Raw genomic sequence first — 24,430 nt, 5'->3', positions numbered from 1 at the left:
CCTACTGCCAAGTACATGGCAATGAGAGAAGGGAGTTAGTAGAAAGTCTTTTGATTATTTTTGGAATTTAAGGCCTTTCCTACTTTCATATTTTACTAAACTCTAAGCTCAGTGAGGGTAACAAAACCTGCCTAACAACTTTCTAGCTTCACTAGTAGTAAATTCAGTGATATTTAATCCAATAAAATTCTTAATTGACTTATCACTATCATTTGGAAGAGGTCAGGTAGTCTCAGCAAAATATGAATCTACTACTTGCTACCCACAAAAGAGAAGGAAGAGAGGTGGTAGAGAGAGAGAAAAAAACAGAGACAGAGAAAAACAGAGATAGATGGCATGGATCAAGTAAGTTAAACCACTATTATCACTTCCTCTTAGGCAGCCACAGAACTGTAGGTATAGCAGTGTCCCCCAGACCACCATCTGGAGACATCATTGTGGGAACAATCACTATGGAGAAGGGGTCCATGTTCTTCACCACCATGTACTTCTACCATTAACCAACTGGTATTGACAAGAAATTCTGGAAATGGGTAGTTTCCAAGACCACTGATTTTCGCTTATTCCTAATTCCAAAGTCTGCTCCACCTCCACATCAGTTGACTGGATCTGTGTCAGGGATCCTTGATGATTAGGCAGTCTCTCCCAGGAACCACCATACCTTGAGGAATCCCAGCTCCTTTGCCTTTATCAGTTTTTCTACCCCTCCAGTCTGCTCTACCTATATACTCTCGACCTTGTCCCATCTCAGCTCCTGGTTGGGTCCTTCCTGGCCCTCTTTAAGATAGAATATCTTTTTTTTATTTTTTTTTAAGGTTTTTGCAAGGCTAATGGGGTTAAGTGGCTTGCCCAAGGCCACACAGCTAGGTAATTATCAAGTGCCTGAGACTGGATTTGGATCCAGGTACTCCTGACTCCAGGGCCGGTGCTTTATCCACTGCGCCGCCTAGCCACCCCTAAGATATAATTTCCAGAAAAGCAGGGAGGGCTGTCTGGTTCTCATATTTTTTCTTTTGGGCATAGTAGAGTGCCTGGCAGAAGGTAAACACTCAATAAATTCTTTATCTATCTGGCTGCTTTCAGTCCAACCCCCACAGCCATCATCCCAGGAAACAACTCCTACCGAGATGTGACCTGGTACCTGCTTCTACAGTTTCCTGCTTCCTCAGGAGCTGCAGCTACCAAAGACCTAGAAAAACAAGGTTTTCAAAGAACCTGACAATGTCAAATTGTTCAAAATCAGAAAAAAAATTTATCAGTGGAAATGAATTTATGGACTATGCATAATCCTCTGTTTTATCATGGTACCCTAAGAACAAGGAAAGCTTGCCATCTGATTAAATAGAAACCTCTCCCCCACTAGAATAAAAATGGAACTCTCTGCTTTTCAGATCCATAGGGATCCATAATGCATTGCACTGGATCCCTTTTCCACTTTTTTTCAGGGTTTCTCTCTTAATCCTTCAAACTTCTTTCCCTAACATGCACCAGTAGCAGACTTCTCTCCTGGGAAGAAGTCTAGGTCCTTGTCAATACTTTCTGATTGTTCAGTTCCTCCTGGAACCTCCATTTGAAGGAAGTGTCCAGGTCATCCATGTTTACTCCTTTACTCTTCTTTGGACTCCACCACTCACTCTTTGTCCCCCAATTCCCAGTATAGGTACCTTATGTGTTAATTTCCCACATTAAGACTATATGTTTGAGGAAGGTTTGGGTCTTTATTTCACATTTGTATTCTCAGTACTTAATGTAGCCCCTCACAATATAATAAGTGCTAAATGTTTGTTGATAAAGTAAACACTTAAAAACTGCATTTTCATTGATTAAATAGGTATGCCCTTCTCAGACTTTGGCAGGTTGTAAAGTCTAAGGACAGAAATCATCTAACACTTGAGAGTTCACTCAAGACCTGGTTTCCCAGCTTTCCTTTACATAAGGCCAATAAGAGAAATTCAGAGTTTTAAAAAAAACCTGGAAAACCCTGAACCTCAGAACTGTTTGGCCATTAACTGGCAGAAGATTTAGAACACGTATTGGGTGGTTAGCATAAGTTAAACAAAAGAGGCTCTTAAATGTTTGAGTTACAGACCCCTCTGGCAGACTGGTGATTGAACTCCTCAGAATGTTTGTAAGTGTGTAAAATGAAATACATAGAGTTATAAAGGAAACAATGTGCTGAAACATAGTTATCATTTTTAAAAACTATGTTTAATACATTTTAATATGTTCAAGTCCCCAGGTTAAAAATCACTCAATTAGTGTGCTTTCATTAAGAAGGAGAACCAGAAAGAGCCATCAAAGTAGGGGAGAGGCTATATCTCTTTGCATTGTCATTTGTTTCCTAGTAGATAGAAAAGAACTTCAGAGTCCAGCCAAGGGAGCAGAACTGGAGGGACTTCTGCCAACATTAGGCTAAATTACTCTGCCTTTTTTGAAAGGATATCAGGTGATCCAGGAGCTGTGGAAACCCCAGAGATCACAGTTACTTTCAATGAGCAAGCCCAGATAAGCAGAGGAACAAACAAGTTAGGAGCAGAGCATCAGTGAAGTAACCCATTTGAGCAATTTATTCAGCCTTGATGCTGATCCCTCTGAGGAGCTAAACCTAGCCTAGTGAACCACCCTAGTCATAGAACCATCACCTAGCACAGAAAATACACCCAATAGATAAACTCTGTCAGTCGATTAATGAGAGTGAAAAACACATTATGGCCCTGTAGCTCCACAGAGAAAAAGTATATTGAGGCCCTATATTTCCAGAGCTGTGAGCTGCCTTAGCCACGTGTACTTCCTACAGCTGTGCCTCATTATCATTGTACTTAAAGTTGTGCCCTCTCTCCTCTATGGATACTATACATGAATGGGAAAGTGTGCTCCAAGTTGATAGGAGTGATATTTTATAATTATTATTCTTGCTTTGCTATCTGAGTAGAATGCCTTTGATAAGGGCTAAATATTAATGGGAAGCTCACTAGTGGGGGCTCAGAAGCTACAGTGCAAGGAATGCAGCCACTTAGGAGGATTATCCTAGAAATCAAGGACACAATTATCTCTGATGAATTCCATCCTTCAAGTAAAAATGGAGAGAAGTGAACCTAGAAATGATGTGTGCTGTGGTACATGTTCATTCATTCTCTCTCTCTCTCTCTCTCTCTCCCTGTCACCCAGGTGTGTGCGTGCGCACGCGCGCACGCACACACACACACATACACACACACATCTTTTATCTCTTTGATCACTGCTTTATGAGCTAGGGCTGCCTGAGATACCCATCCTCCTCCAGAATTTTGTAAATAAATTTGTACTAAGTAAGAAACACAGAGAAAAACTGGGGCAAACAATCACATGGACTGAAAGAAATGAAAAAAATTCCTGGAGTATACTGAAAGCAAATATAAGATGTAGCCCAACAGAGTTCAGGTCAAAAACAGGTGCATGGACATTAATGCAATTTACTGCACAAGACCCCTAAAGGAAGGAGAGGAGCAACTAACATCAAACATCATGTAATAGAGTGCTTAAAACTGGAATACAATGAAGTGCTGCACTGTGCAGAGCAGTGAAATTCAGGGGGTTAAGAGAGGAAGGGAAACAGATCTCATTTGAAGAAGGGCACTATTACCTTACTAAAAGTTTCCTCTGTTCTTCCCTGACTTTTAACAAATCTGTTCTATCATCAATACTTTTGTTTTTCTCAGTGCTTGCCAAGTCTTCCTAGGCCCTTTGATTCATGAGCCAGATTTTGATATTGCTAGGATGTGACCCTGAGTGGGTGTAAAACAAGACTGAGAGTATGTCAGAGAGAAGTCTCCAAGATTAAAACCAGATGATTTATCCAAGTCAGAGCCTGACACTTGTGTTAGTTACCTCTGTAGTCAAGAAGTGCAAAAAAGAAAGAACATTCTGATCAGGAGACAGGTCAGCCTCATTCCAAAGATGTGACATAAGTAGACAGCCTGACGACTAAGCAGTCTCCACCACCCCCCACCTCCAAAGTATTAAAAGTATAAGATCAAAGGCTAGTATTTTCATCTATTTTGTTTTTCTAGTCTGGATCTTCTACAAAGGAGTAATGAATACGTGGACATGAAAGACAAGGATAAGAACTACAACAGATGATGTGTGGTGAGGTTTTTGAACTGTACCAGTGGTAGAACTAACCACACCAATGAAATCGTGGATCAATCAAAGTAAGCTTTTTAATTGACTGTTAAAAGCTATCCAAGTCTATGTAAAGCATTTTGCCATCCTCCTTATATCTTATATCATTGCCTTGTAAAATTAACTGAATAAATGTTTACATTAATGGAATAAATGGATACAATAAATGGAATAAATGTACAAATGATGTAACACTATAATTGACAAATAATCAAGATGGCAGGTAATCACAGAATCACTGGATAACAGATTTATAACTGGATGACCTTGGACATCAATGATGAGAACTGATCCAGTATGGCACAGTGGGAAGAGTACTACATTTAGAATCAAAAAATCAACATTTATTAAATGCTTATATTGGGTCAAGTGCTGGCAAAGGAATGAAGAAAAAAGAAGATCTGGGTTTGAATGTTGAATCTGACCTTTCCTTGTTGTGCAACTGTAGTCATATCATTTAACCTCTCTGAACCTCAGTTTCCTTATCTGTAAGATGATGAGATTGAACCTGATGACCTATAAGGTACTTTCTAGCTTTAAAATTATGAGTATCAGCTGCAGAATATAACCAATGATGGCACAACATAAAGCAGAAAAGAGATCATGCTAGAAATGTATAATCAAAGAAGGAGTTAGACCAGATACACGTAAGAACCTGCCCAAGTATTAAAAAATGTTAAAAGAATTAGGAAAGGGCTCAGACATATTGATTGTATCCTTTATGGAGAATTCAAAGGCGGAGTCGTGTATGCCTCTATTCCTTCCTACTAGAGAGGCCAAAGTTGATAGAATTCTGAGCTACAGTAGACAAAGCCAACGTATTTCCCACACTTAGCCCAAAACAAATTTAGTGAGCCCCTGGGAGCAATGGGCCATCAGGATACCTAAGGAGGGACAAGTTGGCCCAGGTCAGAAAAATAGTTAGGTTAAAAAAATAGGTTAAAGTTCCCATGCTGATCAATGAGATTTGGCTTGTGAGTAGTCCCTGTACTTCTAGTCTAGGTATGACAGGTTGATCCAATCTAAAAAAAAAAAAAGGACAAAAAGTAGACAAGAATTGTAAATGAGATGTGAATGAGTTGCCATATGGGCCATATTAGAAATGATACCATTTTCATTAACCAAACAACAAGCATTTATTAAGCATTATTAATTTATTAATACTAATAGAAACTGAGACTTAAGAAATGAGAAATCTTCCAATAATTTCAATGGTTTATACCATCCATACCTCTTAATTAGCTTACAATTATTCTCACCTGAAATTACTTTGTATCTATCTTACATTTACTTCCATGTGAAAAAAATGTCTCCTCCCAATAGGTTCAAAGATCTGGGAAGGCAGGAAATACATGTCAATTTTGTCAACTGCTCCAATTCATAGAACAGAGCTTGATAGAATTGTTGAGTTGTTTTTATCATATACTTCTCTTTGGATATGATTGCATTTGGAGTTTGGCAAAGATACTGGAGAGATTTGCCATTTCCTACTCCAGCTCATTTGGCTCATTTGACACTTGAGGAAACTGAGGCAAATAGAGTTAGGTGACTTATCCAGGGTCACACAGCTAGTAGTTTCCAAGGCCAGACTTGAACCCAGAAAGATGAGTTTTTATCCATTGCACCACCTATCTGCTCCTGTCTGCCATAGATCAGATACTGTGGCTGGTATGCAATGAGAAAAGAGCTGATGACAAGAATGATTACCTCAGTGGAAGAGGAGTTTCAGCTGACCAAAAGAATAAAGTTCATATAATCGATTCAGAGATCATCTGTTCTAACCCCTCTCATTTTTATAGAAGATGAGACCATCATGAAGGCAAATTAAATCAAGTTCAAATAACAGAGGGTACATAAATTTCCTTTCTTTTATTACAGGCTGCCTATGAGCATAGTCTTGAACTAAAAAAATAGAGAAGACCTTGAAAGTAACAGCTTCTAAAAAAACTTAATAATTATTTTTAAAAATTAAAAAGAAAATAGTACCAACTACAGACAGCTAGGTACCATGAGTCTATAAAATGTTTATTAACTTCCTTGCTAGATATCTAGGCTTCACACCATTAACATCCCTTCCTTTCCCTCAAAAAAAATATACTCATTTGACATTTTAATGTAAAAGATGCCAGTAAAGCTTTCCAAATAGGTAGGTTAGGTTTTGGAATTTTGCAACATTAAGACACTACAAAGAAATAACAAAATGATGAGGTAGAAAGAAAAGTCAGTCTCTTAGGGAAGTACTTGGAATTTCCTTTCTTAAGAATTTTGTTTAATTGTGGTATGTGATAAAACACTATTATTGTATTAGAAATCAGGAGCGATGGGATTTCAGAGAAGACTGGAAAGACTTACATGAACTGATTCTGAGAGAGATGAGCAGAACAAGAAGAACATTGTACACCCTAACAGCAACATGGGGTGATAATCAACCTTGATTGACTTGCTCACTCCATCACTGCAATAATCAGGGACAATTTTAGGGGATCTGAGATGAAGAATACCATCTGTATCCAGAGAAAGAACTGTGGAGCTTAAAGAAAGACCAAAGATTATCTTCAATTTTTAAAAAGTCATATTACATAATTTTGCTATCTCTAATATTTTCTTTCATCCTTAAGGATGTTTTTTTTCTCTCAACACTTTCAACTTTGATATATGCATATGATGGAAAAAATGTAAAGATTATCAGATTGCCTTCTGTGGGGGGGAGAAAAAAATTATAAAATTCAAAGCTTTGATTGGTAGAAACTACTATTGTACATAATTGGAAAACATAAAATATTTATATAAAAAAGGAATTTGTTTACAAATTACTTACAATGAAAACTCAAGAACATTCTGTTTTGGTCTAGATTCAGTTGAACTGCTATAAATGAAATGGCCAATCTTAATTCCCAAGAACTAATGATGAGGGCAGCTAGATGGTACAGTGGGTAGAGCATGGCCCTGGAATCAGGAGGACCTGTGTTCACATCCAACCTAAGACACTTAATAATTACCAAGCTGTGTGACATTAGGCAAGTCACTTAACCCCACTGCCTTGCCAAAAAAAAAAAAAAAAAAACACAAACAAAACAACCTAATGATGAAACAGTCTCTCCTCCCAGAGAGGTCCTGAATGTTTATATATATTGAAAAATGTGCATGACCAGTATCTCTGTTTTATCTAAAAAATTTTTGTTACAAGTGAGAAAGATGTTACAAATTGAAAGGATGGTATTGAGAAATATTTGTAATGTTTGTATTTTTTTTAAACCTCAACATTTTTAAAGAACACTCTGGGACAGCTAGGTGGCACAATGGATACAGCACTGATCCTGGAGTCAGGAGGACTTGAATTCAAATCCTGCCCTAGACACTTAATAATTACCTAGCTTTGTGACCTCACGCAAGTCAATTAATCCCATTGTCTTGCAGAAACAAAAAAAAATAATACTCTCAAATTCTATGAAGATGTAATGTACTGAAACTTGACATATAGGTAAAATATCTAAACAATTTTAATATATTACTTACATGATTTACCTATTTATGAATTCAAAAGATTAGTCAATTACTCCTCCCTTCCCCATCCCTCCCCCATATACTCTGATGAAGCTAAAACTACGGAAATCATTCCAATGTTAAAATTCTACTACTCAGTTAGGGCATATTATATAATGGTGAGAAAACTCATATTGATATTATATAACATAATCCTGGCTCTACATTCTTACATCTATTTGAAGTACTACTTGTGGTTACTGGTTGAATAGAAGTAGATACACTCTCAAAGAAGGTTTTGCAATGTCATCAAGATTCCTCCCTGCTCCTCCTCAACCCTTCTTCCATTAAAAAGTAATCTGAATAGCTAAAATGCCTTAACTTATTTGCACTACTTAAGCCATACAATCACTTAAAGTCTTTACCCCTGATAATTTGATGACTGAACTCCATACATTTTCCCTTATAAATGATTCCCATAGTCACTTTGTCTACTCCTCTTTTGGTGATGTTCAGTATTGGATATATCCATTGATTTACTCTTTTCTTGAGAAAATTCTCCATAATACACACAGGAAACTTCTATCATTCTTCCGTTTCTCATTTCTTAACTTAGAACTATATTTCCAACATACTTTACACATATAAAAAGTACGAGACAGTAAATATAATGTTAGAAAAGTATACATATTAGACACACAGTGAAATCAAGGTTTAAGAGAAGAACAAACCAAATTCTACAGTGGGGGGGGGGGGGGAGACAAAAAAGAGAAGTCTCCAATACATTGGGTAGGTCATCTAAGGAAGACTCATGAAAGAACAAAGACAAGAATCTCACACAATGACTGACAATGGCAATCTGAAGAGTTTGAGAAAGCATCTGTATTGCATCAAGCCAATGAAGTTTAGAAATTTTTAGTACATGAAAGAAGTATATTCTTAAAACCTATTAGCTAGGAACTGAAAATTTATCAATGCATCAGGCTCAACTAATGAAGACAGCAGTCAACACATTCACAACTCTATTGTATTTCTATTGCTTCTAAATTATTAGCCTATTTTATTCATTTATTTGTTTTATGTAGTGACATCTATCACAACAAATTCAAAAAGATTATGCTGTAATATACTCATGCTATATGACTAAGAATGCTTTTGGGAAGACTCTGAAACCTTGAAACAATGAGGAAGCCCCAAGATTATTTATATATAGGTGCTTTAGAAGCATACATATACTTCTGAATTTTGGAAGTTGGAGGGAAGATGGAAAAGACTATAACATACAAACATTACAAGGCAAAGTAAAAATTTCCTCTACAGTTATCCCTACCACCACCCCCAACCCGGGAAAAACTCCACTACCATACATTTGAAATTGTGATCATATAAACATTTCATTTAAGAAAACAAGTACAATATTTATGACTAAACTAACTTATCTTCAACAAAATTAAGGAAGCTCAAATAAAGAGATAACACTCAATTCACTGTTAAGATATTTTATATATATATATGTACATATATATATATATATATATATAGATATAGATATAGATATAGATATATATAGATATTTGGTCCACACTAATGATTTCATTAGTAGAAGAGAAACTCCTTCCAATAATGCAAATCAACAACCCAAGCTTTAAAGTGCTGACTGGGAGGGGGTGGGTGGGGACAATAAGAGATTTAATGCCTTGACAATGATCCTTAGTCAGTCATACTTAAAAGCAAGTTTTCCTACCCTTCAGTCCAATACAGCATGCATCCTCTAAGATATTATATCACTAACAATAACATTATCTTTTCTAAGTTGTGTGAAATAGTAAAAAGAGGGATGGTCTTGAAGTCAGAAACGTCCATGTTCACATCCTGCCTCTTATATGTGCTAGCTCTGTGATAATGACCAGTCACAATCTCTTTCCATCTCAGTAAAAATGGGAATAAATGCCCACTACACAATATTGTGAGTCTCAGGGAACAACAATATTAATAATACATATACTAGCATATTAATATGAATATTAATACACACCAATACTAATACTAAAAAAGAGTTTCTAAACCATGATTGTGGGTGAGTCACTTCCTACCAGGGTCTGCTTCACTTTCCTCAATTATCACACAATTATATTGGCTCATAGAAAGGGATTTTAATGGGCACCTAATTCAATCCATACTTGAAAGTCTCACCAAAGGGTATTTCCAGTCTTGGCTTGAAGACCTCATAGGGAGAAAAAAATCCATGACTATCGATAAAATGGAAGTTAGATTTTATGATCTCTACACTCCCTCTGCAGGTCTAAATTCTACTACATTTATTTGGTTGGGGGGGTAAGAAACAATCAACAAGTGTTTACTCAGTAGGACCTATTAAGTGTCTGGAACTATTCTATACTAGGTGGTAATGATACAAAGACAATAACAAAATTGCTCAAGAATGATATATATTCCATAGAAAGGCAAGGATGGTAAGGACAGACATGCATATAAATATATACATTGCATATACAAGATGCCAGCAGAATGGCGGCCCTAACAGTTGGGATAAGAAAAGACTTTATAAAGAAGAGCCAGTGGATATCAGAGACTGCATTTTCTGACTATGTAACCATAATCTTGGGATTCACAACTAACTTAATCCCAACATCCCTTAAAGTCAACGAAAATAAAATATACAACATAGAGGGAGGCTTTGTCTCCTGGTTAATAAGGGGTAGGGTTCAGGGGCAGGGACACAGAGTGGGGTGGAGGAGTTGTCAGCAAGATCTTCCAATGGCATCACATATAAACATCATCCTGGAATGGAAAAAATGAAACCATCTAGCATTTTAAAGTCAAAACCTTTAATACGGAGCATTGAAGAAACTTGCCCAACATCCCACAGTTGGACAGGGTGGTCAGGACCAGAACTCAAGTTTTTTGGATTCCCAGACCACAAGCTGCTCCCCCCCCATACTATGGTTTCACTCAATTCCTTCTTTAGATCACACACTCAACAGCATAAATAGGTCAATGAAATGATACATAATCAGAATGGACAAATTGAGAGGATCAAAGTATGTTGGTGAAGATGAATATACTTGAGAGAATTAGCTCTATTCCTTAAATTTGAAGAATTCATTCAATGGCTCATTTTGAAATAACTTCTCCAAAGGACCACCATTCGTGAGTCAGAAAACATACCAGCAAATAGGATCCCAATGTGTGATCTCGTGAGCCCGGTTAGGGACACTTTGCACCTTGGGTTAGAGATGCCATGATCCATACCAACCTCTCTAGGTCTTTGAAATCCTCCACAAATGTGACTCCAATCTGCATTTTCAGCTTTCATTCTTAGTATTCCCCTTTAATCAGTCTACTTTCCAGGAAAACTTGTCTGGCAGCTGCTCCCCAAACTTAAAGTTACAATATTCCCTTTTGAATTTGCACAAACTAACCCCTACAAGATTGCAATGTAGTCCCTCTCAGAAAACTTATCTTTAATAAGTCTTAACTCATGGACTACTTCCTCTAAGAAGCTTCCTTTCCAGTTGTTAGTAGCATCTCTTTGTGTTCTTGTCTAGAATGTATTTATCTGGGTACAAGTGATATCCCCTCAATAGAATTCAAGTTCTTTGATGGCAAGGAATTTTTTTCCATTTTCTTCTTTGTAACCCTCCAAATTGGCACATCATATAGGCTTAATAAATCAATAAATGAATGAATAAATGAATGTTTGTTGAATTAAATTAATCCTCAAAAGCCCTGCAAACTTGTCAAGCACTTCGAAGAAAACAGGGATAAAACACACTGGGTCCACTCCACTGTTTTCCTACACAACCTTCTCTCATTATCTATGCTCATGAACAATTCAAGATAAGGAGAATTCACCAGTATAATAGGCTTTATCAAAATGACTAGTTTCAACCTTTCTACAGGGGGAAGGGAGATATAAAATTACAGCAGAAGAAATAGTGCAAAAAAGGGTACTTCTCATGGGAAGACTGGAAGACATAGTTGGGGAAAGAATGAGTTTGACTGAAAAGCTCAAACAGTGAAGTATGAATGATAAGACTGAAAATGGCAGTTGCAACTGAATCATGGCAGTCAGAAAGGAGTTTTGTTTTAGACAAGTCAGAACTAAGATGATAATAGGAAACCTAGGTCAGACATATGTCAAGCATGCAATTAGAAAAATAAAAAAGCAAATCAGCACTGGAGATATAAAGTTTGAAAGCATCTATACAAAGAAGACATGTTAAGCTATAGGAATGAATTAAGTCTATATATAATAACTATCGTGTATCAGCTACCAGGGTAAGTAATCAAGCAAAGAAAAAGGAGAATATCAAGCACAGAATTGCTGGGATACACCTGCATTTAGGACAAGAGGAAAAATGACAGAGAAGCTAAGAGAGAGAGAAGAACCAGCATAATGCAATGTCATCACAGAATCATGCTGAAAAACAAATTTCCCTTTGAGTAGTGCACCTTGAAAAGACACCTCATCACCCATAGGAAAGAGAAGAGAAACCAAGAACTGATGGCAATCTAGAGGAGATAAAGGATAATAAATACCAAGTGAGACAGTACAAATGAGGAAGAACCCTGTGGGGAATGGACAATCATAATAGTCAGAAACAGACCAGTGGGAGCTTGAATATACAGAAATTTTTCCCTGAACTTTTCCCCTCAGTGATCTAATCAGATCTATGCATTAAGAAGATTACTTTGGCAATAGTGTGAAACATAGTTTGGAGAAAGGAGATCAGTTAGGATATTATTTCAACTGTCCACATGATAGGGGCCTGAACTAGGATAACAGTGGGAGTACGGAGAAAGAACAGCCTAGAAGCTAAACTAACTAGATGAGACATAAAGGAATTAATTAAAGACTCCAAAGGAAGCTCAACTAGACTGATTAATTTCACCCAAAGATGGTACACACCAATGAAAATCAAACAAACTATTAACAGTACAAGCAAGTAGAAGGTCAAAGATATTTCCCACAGTGCTTTGAAAAAAAAAACAACAACTTAGAGGAACAGGAAAATGGGAAGGCAATGAAAATTTTAGTTTGTTTTTATGAGCAACTGGGATGCAACCAAGCAATCCTGGAAACCTCATTTACTTGTCTGGTGATAGTTATAGAAGACTTGTAAACTGGTGACCCATAAATGGGTATTTACAATTAAAAGAACATATGAAGACCAAAGAAAACATATGAAAAAGTTCTGCAAATTTTAAGCATTACTACAGATACAAGGTAAGCAAAAAGCTGAAATAAACCATCAATGCCCTGAATAATTTAGAACTTGCTACCCAAGTTCCAAAATAATGGTATCATGGGCAAAAAGATTTCTTTCTCTGATTAGTCTCAAAGGGTGACTGTTTTCCTGAATTTCCACATCTAAACTAAGGTGAAAGGGGAGAAGAGTCAAGAGGTCCCAGTTATATTTGAATAGAGAAGTAATGAAGTATATAACTCCAGAAATCACTCCTATAATCATATGACAGATCAGATGTTACAGTAGTAATTACAAATAAATAATTATTATTATCACTATTATAATAAAACCAATCATCGCTCCTCAAATCTTCATCTAATGCTCAGAGATGACCCTGTGGTCTCCAAGACTGCCAGCAAAACACAGATTTTTGCCAAGTTATATGCAAGCTGGGAAAGTCCTTGAGGACAAACCTGACAACAGACTCTGTGTCTGTCATCTGAGGAATCAATATACGAAGTTTGGAGAAGCTCAGGATCAGAAGACTGACCACTAGATGATTAATATTTTGACTGGAGCAGCTCCTGAAACTAGCTCCTAAGGACTAGAGGTTTGTGATATGCTTTGATAGAAGGAATTCTCATTGCAATCATAATCATTTTTTAAAAAGAATCACAGCTTTCCTTATGCATCAGGAAAAAAATAAATTCTCATTTAGATGGAATGGTTTACAGTGTTTTCTTAACAACTCTGTGACATAGGTAGTACCAGCATAATCAGCATTAATTGGGTCACATGATTTGATCTGCTCGAGGTTATACTGCTAATTATGTGGAAGAGATGAGAATCAATCCAAGGACTTGACTCTAAGGTCCTATCTGAAATCAGCAGGTGGATCAAAAGGGAAGAAAGGGGGAAATAGAGCTATACATGAAAGTTTGAGAAATGGACTTTTAAGTAATTAAGAAGGTATGAAAGAGGTTGATTAATTAATGAATACAGTAAGGGACCTCAGAGGTCATCAAGTCTAATCCCTTTATTTTATACATTAGGAAATCAAGGCTCAAAAAGGTTAAATGACTTTCTTAGGGTCACACAGCTACAAAGTATCTGAACTCAGATCTTTTTAAGACCAGACCCTAATTGATTCACACACACACTACCAACCAAGTACACTGTCATAGAACATGGGTGACCTCTGCTTTTTTTTTTTGTTAAACTTCCATTGCTGGCCCTATTTCAGGATTAGTTGCCATTTCTTTCTACAGGAATATCTTACTTTAGCCAGAGTTAAAACCTATTAGCTAGGAACTGAAAATTTATCAATGCATCAGCTCAACTAATGAAGACAGCAGTCAACACATTCACAACTCTATTGTATTTCTATTGCTTCTAAATATTAGCCTATTTTATTCATTTATTTGTTTTATGTAGTGACATCTATCACAACAAATTCAAAAAGATTATGCTGTAATATACTCATGCTATATGACTAAGAATGCTTTTGGAAGACTCTGAAACCTTGAAACAATGAGGAAGCCCCAAGATTATTTATATATAGGTGCTTTAGAAGCATACATATATTTCTGAATTTTGGAAGTTGGAGGGAAGATGGAAAAGACTATAACATACAAACATTACAAGGCAAAGTAAAAATTTCCTCTACAGTTATCCCTACCACCCACCCCCAACCCGGGAAAAACTCCACTACCATACATTTGAAATTGTGATCATATAAACATTTCATTTAAGAAAACAAGTACAATATTTATGACTAAACTAACTTATCTTCAACAAAATTAGGAAGCTCAAATAAAGAGATAACACTCAATTCACTGTTAAGATATTTTATATATATATATGTACATATTATATATATATATATATAGATATAGATATAGATATAGATATATATAGATATTTGGTCCACACTAATGATTTCATTAGTAGAAGAGAAACTCCTTCCAATAATGCAAATCAACAACCCAAGCTTTAAAGTGCTGACTGGGAGGGGGTGGGTGGGGACAATAAGAGATTTAATGCCTTGACAATGATCCTTAGTCAGTCATACTTAAAAGCAAGTTTTCCTACCCTTCAGTCCAATACAGCATGCATCCTCTAAGATATTATATCACTAACAATAACATTATCTTTTCTAAGTTGTGTGAAATAGTAAAAAGAGGGATGGTCTTGAAGTCAGAAACGTCCATGTTCACATCTGCCTCTTATATGTGCTAGCTCTGTGATAATGACCAGTCACAATCTCTTTCCATCTCAGTAAAAATGGGAATAAATGCCCACTACACAATATTGTGAGTCTCAGGGAACAACAATATTAATAATACATATACTAGCATATTAATATGAATATTAATACACACCAATACTAATACTAAAAAAGAGTTTCTAAACCATGATTGTGGGTGAGTCACTTCCTACCAGGGTCTGCTTCACTTTCCTCAATTATCACACAATTATATTGGCTCATAGAAAGGGATTTTAATGGGCACCTAATTCAATCCATACTTGAAAGTCTCACCAAAGGGTATTTCCAGTCTTGGCTTGAAGACCTCATAGGGAGAAAAAAATCCATGACTATCGATAAAATGGAAGTTAGATTTTATGATCTCTACACTCCCTCTGCAGGTCTAAATTCTACTACATTTATTTGGTTGGGGGGTAAGAAACAATCAACAAGTGTTTACTCAGTAGGACCTATTAAGTGTCTGGAACTATTCTATACTAGGTGGTAATGATACAAAGACAATAACAAAATTGCTCAAGAATGATATATATTCCATAGAAAGGCAAGGATGGTAAGGACAGACATGCATATAAATATATACATTGCATATACAAGATGCCAGCAGAATGGCGGCCCTAACAGTTGGGATAAGAAAAGACTTTATAAAGAAGAGCCAGTGGATATCAGAGACTGCATTTTCTGACTATGTAACCATAATCTTGGGATTCACAACTAACTTAATCCCAACATCCCTTAAAGTCAACGAAAATAAAATATACAACATAGAGGGAGGCTTTGTCTCCTGGTTAATAAGGGGTAGGGTTCAGGGGCAGGGACACAGAGTGGGGTGGAGGAGTTGTCAGCAAGATCTTCCAATGGCATCACATATAAACATCATCCTGGAATGGAAAAAATGAAACCATCTAGCATTTTAAAGTCAAAACCTTTAATACGGAGCATTGAAGAAACTTGCCCAACATCCCACAGTTTGGACAGGGTGGTCAGGACCAGAACTCAAGTTTTTTGGATTCCCAGACCACAAGCTGCTCCCCCCCCCATACTATGGTTTCCACTCAATTCCTTCTTTAGATCACACACTCAACAGCATAAATAGGTCAATGAAATGATACATAATCAGAATGGACAAATTGAGAGGATCAAAGTATGTTGGTGAAGATGAATATACTTGAGAGAATTAGCTCTATTCCTTAAATTTGAAGAATTCATTCAATGGCTCATTTTGAAATAACTTCTCCAAAGGACCACCATTCGTGAGTCAGAAAACATACCAGCAAATAGGATCCCAATGTGTGATCTCGTGAGCCTGGTTAGGGACACTTTGCACCTTGGGTTAGAGATGCCATGATCCATACCAACCTCTCTAGGTCTTTGAAATCCTCCACAAATGTGACTCCAATCTGCATTTTCAGCTTTCATTCTTAGTATTCCCCTTTAAATCAGTCTACTTTCCAGGAAAAACTTGTCTGGCAGCTGCTCCCCAAACTTAAAGTTACAATATTCCCTTTTGAATTTGCACAAACTAACCCCTACAAGATTGCAATGTAGTCCCTCTCAGAAAACTTATCTTTAATAAGTCTTAACTCATGGACTACTTCCTCTAAGAAGCTTCCTTTCCAGTTGTTAGTAGCATCTCTTTGTGTTCTTGTCTAGAATGTATTTATCTGGGTACAAGTGATATCCCCTCAATAGAATTCAAGTTCTTTGATGGCAAGGAATTTTTTTCCATTTTCTTCTTTGTAACCCTCCAAATTGGCACATCATATAGGCTTAATAAATCAATAAATGAATGAATAAATGAATGTTTGTTGAATTAAATTAATCCTCAAAAGCCCTGCAAACTTGTCAAGCACTTCGAAGAAAACAGGGATAAAACACACTGGGTCCACTCCACTGTTTTCCTACACAACCTTCTCTCATTATCTATGCTCATGAACAATTCAAGATAAGGAGAATTCACCAGTATAATAGGGCTTTATCAAAATGACTAGTTTCAACCTTTCTACAGGGGGAAGGGAGATATAAAATTACAGCAGAAGAAATAGTGCAAAAAAGGGTACTTCTCATGGGAAGACTGGAAGACATAGTTGGGGAAAGAATGAGTTTGACTGAAAAGCTCAAACAGTGAAGTATGAATGATAAGACTGAAAATGGCAGTTGCAAACTGAATCATGGCAGTCAGAAAGGAGTTTTGTTTTAGACAAGTCAGAACTAAGATGATAATAGGAAACCTAGGTCAGACATATGTCAAGCATGCAATTAGAAAAATAAAAAAGCAAATCAGCACTGGAGATATAAAGTTTGAAAGCATCTATACAAAGAAGACATGTTAAGCTATAGGAATGAATTAAGTCTATATATAATAACTATCGTGTATCAGCTACCAGGGTAAGTAATCAAGCAAAGAAAAAGGAGAATATCAAGCACAGAATTGCTGGGATACACCTGCATTTAGGACAAGAGGAAAAATGACAGAGAAGCTAAGAGAGAGAGAAGAACCAGCATAATGCAATGTCATCACAGAATCATGCTGAAAAACAAATTTCCCTTTGAGTAGTGCACCTTGAAAAGACACCTCATCACCCATAGGAAAGAGAAGAGAAACCAAGAACTGATGGCAATCTAGAGGAGATAAAGGATAATAAATACCAACAGTGAGACCAGTACAAATGAGGAAGAACCCTGTGGGGAATGGACAAATCATAATAGTCAGAAACAGACCAGTGGGAGCTTGAATATACAGAAATTTTTCCCTGAACTTTTCCCCTCAGTGATCTAATCAGATCTATGCATTAAGAAGATTACTTTGGCAATAGTGTGAAACATAGTTTGGAGAAAGGAGATCAGTTAGGATATTATTTCAACTGTCCACATGATAGGGGCCTGAACTAGGATAACAGTGGGAGTACGGAGAAAGAACAGCCTAGAAGCTAAACTAACTAGATGAGACATAAAGGAATTAATTAAAGACTCCAAAGGAAGCTCAACTAGACTGATTAATTTCACCCAAAGATGGTACACACCAATGAAAATCAAACAAACTATTAACAGTACAAGCAAGTAGAAGGTCAAAGATATTTCCCACAGTGCTTTGAAAAAAAAAACAACAACTTAGAGGAACAGGAAAATGGGAAGGCAATGAAAATTTTAGTTTGTTTTTATGAGCAACTGGGATGCAACCAAGCAATCCTGGAAACCTCATTTACTTGTCTGGTGATAGTTATAGAAGACTTGTAAACTGGTGACCCATAAATGGGTATTTACAATTAAAAGAACATATGAAGACCAAAGAAAACATATGAAAAAGTTCTGCAAATTTTAAAGCATTACTACAGATACAAGGTAAGCAAAAAGCTGAAATAAACCATCAATGCCCTGAATAATTTAGAACTTGCTACCCAAGTTCCAAAATAATGGTATCATGGGCAAAAAGATTTCTTTCTCTGATTAGTCTCAAAGGGTGACTGTTTTCCTGAATTTCCACATCTAAACTAAGGTGAAAGGGGAGAAGAGTCAAGAGGTCCCAGTTATATTTGAATAGAGAAGTAATGAAGTATATAACTCCAGAAATCACTCCTATAATCATATGACAGATCAGATGTTACAGTAGTAATTACAAATAAATAATTATTATTATCACTATTATAATAAAACCAATCATCGCTCCTCAAATCTTCATCTAATGCTCAGAGATGACCCTGTGGTCTCCAAGACTGCCAGCAAAACACAGATTTTTGCCAAGTTATATGCAAGCTGGGAAAGTCCTTGAGGACAAACCTGACAACAGACTCTGTGTCTGTCATCTGAGGAATCAATATACGAAGTTTGGAGAAGCTCAGGATCAGAAGACTGACCACTAGATGATTAATATTTTGACTGGAGCAGCTCCTGAAACTAGCTCCTAAGGACTAGAGGTTTGTGATATGCTTTGATAGAAGGAATTCTCATTGCAATCATAATCATTTTTTAAAAAGAATCACAGCTTTCCTTATGCATCAGGAAAAAAATAAATTCTCATTTAGATGGAATGGTTTACAGTGTTTTCTTAACAACTCTGTGACATAGGTAGTACCAGCATAATCAGCATTAATTGGGTCACATGATTTGATCTGCTCGAGGTTATACTGCTAATTATGTGGAAGAGATGAGAATCAATCCAAGGACTTGACTCTAAGGTCCTATCTGAAATCAGCAGGTGGATCAAAAGGGAAGAAAGGGGGAAATAGAGCTATACATGAAAGTTTGAGAAATGGACTTTTAAGTAATTAAGAAGGTATGAAAGAGGTTGATTAATTAATGAATACAGTAAGGGACCTCAGAGGTCATCAAGTCTAATCCCTTTATTTTATACATTAGGAAATCAAGGCTCAAAAAGGTTAAATGACTTTCTTAGGGTCACACAGCTACAAAGTATCTGAACTCAGATCTTTTTAAGACCAGACCCTAATTGATTCACACACACACTACCAACCAAGTACACTGTCATAGAACATGGGTGACCTCTGCTTTTTTTTTTTGTTAAACTTCCATTGCTGGCCCTATTTCAGGATTAGTTGCCATTTCTTTCTACAGGAATATCTTACTTTAGCCAGAGTTCAGTGGTGCTATAACTATCTTTTTTCACAAGGGACAACCAGGAAGCAAGCCAAAAAAAAGGGAGAGAGGAAAAAAGAGGAAAAGTCCTTAAGAAGCCAAAAGAAAGATCATACACAAAAATTCACAAATTCATGTCTTTTTCTCCTAGTAGAAAGCCATGAGTCCTAAATCATAGCCTGTTTCTTCTCATATTTGGCACAGTTCTAACAAGGATACATGAATAGCTTCCACTTGTACAATAAACTGAAGATGAGTGAAGAGTGAAGAAGAAAGCAAATAATGGACAGAGCAACAGCCCTGGGGTCAGGAGGACCTGAGTTCAAATTTGACCTTAGACCTTAGACATTTAATAAATACCTAGCTGTGTGATCTGTGTAACCCCATTTCCTTAGGAAAAAAAGTACTCAGGTCCTCCTGACTCCAGGTTTTGTGCTCAATTCCCTACACCACCTAGCTGCCCCACAAGTATCACTTATACTTTTGACTCCCAAATTTGTAGATCAAGCCCTTATCTCTCAACCTCTCATTTCTAACTTCCTACAAGTCCCATCCTCCAGCAAATTATTCCCCCAACACCTTATACTCATCATATTCCAAACTGAATCCATCATTTTCCCTTCAAAAACAGGTCCTCCTAACTTCCCCAGTCTAGTCAATCATGCTACTATTTACTTAGTTTCTTAGATCTTGTAATAAAATTATTTATTTAAGACAATGGGGCTAAATGACTTGTCCAAGGTCACCCAGCTAAGCAATTACTAAGTATCTGAGGCTGGATTTGAACTCAGGTCCTCCAGACTCCAGGGTCAGAACTCTATCCACTGGGCCACCTAGCTGCCCTGGTTTCTTAGATCTTTTAAAGACACCTTTGTCCTTTTTTTTTTGTCTCCACAGCCAAACTTTCACTGCCCTATTTCCTACTCCCACTGACATTAAACACTTTCATCAAACTCCTGAAAATTCTCACATAAACTCCCTGCCTTAACTTTCCCTCCAATCCATTGTGATATGTTGCCAGTTTCATATCCTTAAAATACTGTTTTCATCATGTCATTCCTCTCATCAAATACTTTCCCTGTGCCAAACAGGATAAAGTTAAAATGTCTTGGGTTGACATTCAAAGCCCTGCAGGATCTGGTCCTTCCAGTCTTATCTCCCATAACTCCCCCTAGGTAAACTTTTCATCTGCTCCCTCTTATCCAATTTATTTCCAATGCCAGTTGAGATGATATTTGTAGCATCTCTGTGAGATACTGCCCATTCTCTTTTTTTGGTACAGGCTCTCATCACCTCACATCCACACAGCTTGCTAACTGCCTCAAGTTTCCCTTCACATCAATCCATATTCCATTCAGCAAAGAGATTTTCCTAAAGGGCAGGTCTAATCTTGTCAAACCCCCCCCCCCCCCCATCAATAAACTCCAGAGGTTCCCTACTATCTCCAAGGATCAAATATAAAATCCCCTCTCACCTTCCTTCAAGGTCCCACTCCAATTACTCCTCCTCTCCCCCCCCAAAAAACTTTCCCTGACCAGATGCACAGAACTGAACTCTCGGTTCTTTGAATTCCAACAAAACTTCCTGTGTGTACCTTTCATCTGGCATTAATCCTGGCCACCTTATGTGGTAGGGTGGTTTTTATTGGCATATTAATTTTTTTAACACATTTTCCCCAGTTTTAAATCTCTAAACTACTAAAGGACAACCACTATACCTTAGACTTTTTTTCCCACACAGCATCTGGCAGGCACTGAAATATTTTATGATCTATAACATACTATTGCCTTTCAAAAATCCTAGGTGTTGGCTCTACTTCCTTTATTAGAAAATGACCTTGAAATGACATTTAATTTACCTTTTATGCTTTAAGGGGACTCGGTGCTCCTACAGAGGGCAAATAGCAATGGATTTGCAATCAGAGGATCTAGTCTCTTACCTCTGCCAATTTTTACCTGTGTGATTACCTTGAAAGGAGTTTGACCAGACAGCCATAAGGTCCCTTACTAACTGTGAGACTTTAAGCCTCTGGCTTTCAGTTTGTTTATCTGTAAAATGATGTCACTGGACTTATGACCCCTAAATTGACAATCATCATCATTTAGACAATCCAGAAATCTGGCTGGCTACCTTTTGTTAAAAGTTTCTTTAGGGGCGGCTAGGTGGCGTAGTGGATAATGCACTGGCCCTGGAGTCAGGAGTACCTGGGTTCAAATCCGATCTCAGACACTTAATAATTACCTAGCTGTGTGGCCTTGGGCAAGCCACTTAACCCCATTTGCCTTGCCAAAAAAAAAGAAACTTAAAGAAAAAAAGAATTAACCACCTCCTTTAGCTGCAAATCCTTCACCTCTTCACCTTTTGAACTTTATCCTTCCTGAACCCAGACCAGTTCTATAACCTACAAGCTCAATGTCAATTGACCAAGCACCTGTTCTCTGACTGGCACAACAGTTCAAATCAACACACTAACAACTGAAAGTCAAGTGTTAGTAGTTTTTTTTATAAAAAAAACAAGGACTGATGCTACAACCCTCGATAAAACCCCAGAAGTTTCTAGTTTAATACGGCAGTTTTGGAAAAGTTGGGGGATGGGGGTGATATGGAGAAATAATAGTAACAACAAGAAAGAAACCACCACTATTGAAATGATACAAGTGCTTCTGGGAAGACCCTCTGGCTTCTCTTCCTTAAGTTTTTCTTTTCTGGACTGCCTTCTCCCCCAACCAAAGTCAGTGCTTGCTGAACAACTGGTGAGTTGCTGCCTTGGGCCTCGGGTTCCCCAACACTGCAGCCTTCCTGACTTGTCTTTTTTTCCCTGACCAGCTTCCAAGTTGCTGGCTCTGCAGCTGCCAAACCGAGCAGTACATACAAGCTAAGGAACAAGAGATAGGGGTAATTCCCACCCCACCCCCACTCCCACCGTGACTCCAGGAGACAGAATTTCATTAATTTGTATTGAAAAAGAAAAAAAATCCAAAAAAAATACACGAGATAGAAATAAATTAAAGAATTATACTCTGAATTTCACGCCCTTGGAACCGCAACGAATCTGAATTTGACAGACTTCCCCAATTACATCCAGGGGCCCTCCACCATCGAAAATGAGCCTAGGTGGCACTAAGGACTATCTTACTGGAGCATTGCATCAGACCTAGAATGCACTCCTGAAGTTTAACATTTTGCCTGGATATCACTGGGGTCTAGTTCAAATAATAGTTTGCTGAAATCCCAAGGGTAATTAGACTCGGAAAACCGAGAATGGCTGCCGGTTGGATTGTCTAAACTCTCATTTTATTAGGTACTGATAAAATGGGAATTTGGACCATGCACTAAGGTTTCCCAAAACTGCCCCTGAAGTAAGATCATGGTGCATTTAGGTAGTGCATCCTGAGTGGGCACAGTCACTGTGTGGCCAAGTGATGAAAAATGCATGGCGAGGGGATGGCCCTTACTTCTAAGCTCACTTTTCTTAAGTTTTTATTTCAACACTTCATGAATCCATTTAATGAAACCGATGGCCTTGGTCCTCTCAACGGCTTGCCAAATTCTACTTCATCAGCGGCTACCCCAGGGAAATAAAAAAAAAAAGCCCGGCTTCAGAGTGTGGGTTCGGCACCCGGCTCCCCAGCGCCGAATCATGTGTGGAAGCTCTTTGGGGAGGTATCTGGGGGACTGGGGGTGTCCGTCCCAACCGGCCGAAATGCCAGCGCTGCGGCTGCTTTGGAAACACAAAGAAGGCCGCTGCCCCTTCTCACCCCCCAGAAGTTTCTGGGTCGCGGCGGCAGGTGCCCTCTCCTCCCCGGCCCAGCAAGGGAGGGGTCTGCGCTAAGGCCGGGCCGGGCGCCTCCCGCCCACGCGCCCAGCCCCCAGCCCCGCAGGCGGAGGCTCACCTGCAGCTCGCACCAGGCCACCTCCACCCAGGTCTCCGTGTCCAGCCCCTTGTAGACGGTCTTGAAGGAGCCGCGGCCCAGCTCGATGTCGAACTTGAGGAACCTGCCGTCCGGGGACGTGGCCACGGCCTTGAGGTCGTCCTCGTCGTCCTCGGGCTCCTCCTCGGGCTCCTCCCGCCGGGGGGCCCCGGGCCCGCTCTTGGCCTCGGCGGGGGCGGCGGCGGCGGCGGCGGCGGCGGCCTCCGGGGCGGCCTCCGCGCTCCGGGCCGGGGCCGCGGCGGGGGGCGGCGGCTGCGGCGGCTGCGGCGCGGCGGGGGCCGGCGGCGGGGGTCCGGGCGGCTCGGGCGGCGCGCGCGCCCCCCCGCCCTTGGCCCGCTCGGCGATGAGCCGGCGCGTCTTGGAGAGCAGCAGGACCTTGCGCAGCGGCTGCGGGGGCTGCGCGGCGGGCTCGGGCTCCGCGGGCTCCGGGCCGGGCGGCTCCTCCTGGTCCGAGTCCACCACGCTGCGCCGCAGGAAGCGGTGGTGCACGGGCTTGGGGTCCCGGGCGCCCCCGGGCGCCGCCGCCTCCGGGCCGGGCTCCGGCATCCTGTGGGCTCGCGCGGCCCCGGGCCGGGCGTCCATCAGCGCGCGCGGCCCGGCGCTCCCGGGGGCATCGCGGTCCATCTCTGGAGGGCGCAGAGAGGGGCGGGTGAGAGGGGGAGGGGCCCGCCCGCCCGGCCCGTCACCTGCGGCGCCGCGCGCGCTGACGCAGCCCCCCGCCGCCCGACCCCCGCCCGCCCCCCGCCCCGCCGGCCCGCCGAAGCCCCGGGGACAGGGGGAGGGGGCGG

At 39.3% G+C, this 24,430-nt stretch overlaps 1 protein-coding gene across 10 annotated transcripts in view; it reads right to left on the bottom strand.

The window, feature by feature from the left end:
* The window catches only part of WNK2 (WNK lysine deficient protein kinase 2), a 241,129-nt gene extending 216,926 nt beyond the window's left edge, over nucleotides 1-24,203 (bottom strand). For all 10 annotated transcript variants that reach the window (XM_074198336.1, XM_074198339.1, XM_074198337.1 and 7 more), the window contains exon 1: nucleotides 23,604-24,203. In XM_074198336.1, the coding sequence (XP_074054437.1) occupies nucleotides 23,604-24,188 (585 nt within the window). In that variant the 5' untranslated portion in view covers nucleotides 24,189-24,203. The remainder of the gene's footprint in view (nucleotides 1-23,603) is intronic.
* Nucleotides 24,204-24,430: the final 227 nt, after the last annotated feature.

This window comes from Macrotis lagotis, chromosome 8, assembly GCF_037893015.1.
Source record: "Macrotis lagotis isolate mMagLag1 chromosome 8, bilby.v1.9.chrom.fasta, whole genome shotgun sequence".
In the NCBI taxonomy this organism is placed as follows: domain Eukaryota; kingdom Metazoa; phylum Chordata; class Mammalia; order Peramelemorphia; family Peramelidae; genus Macrotis; species Macrotis lagotis.
Note: the sequence above shows the minus strand (reverse complement) of the source record. Positions and strands in the feature narration are given on the sequence as shown.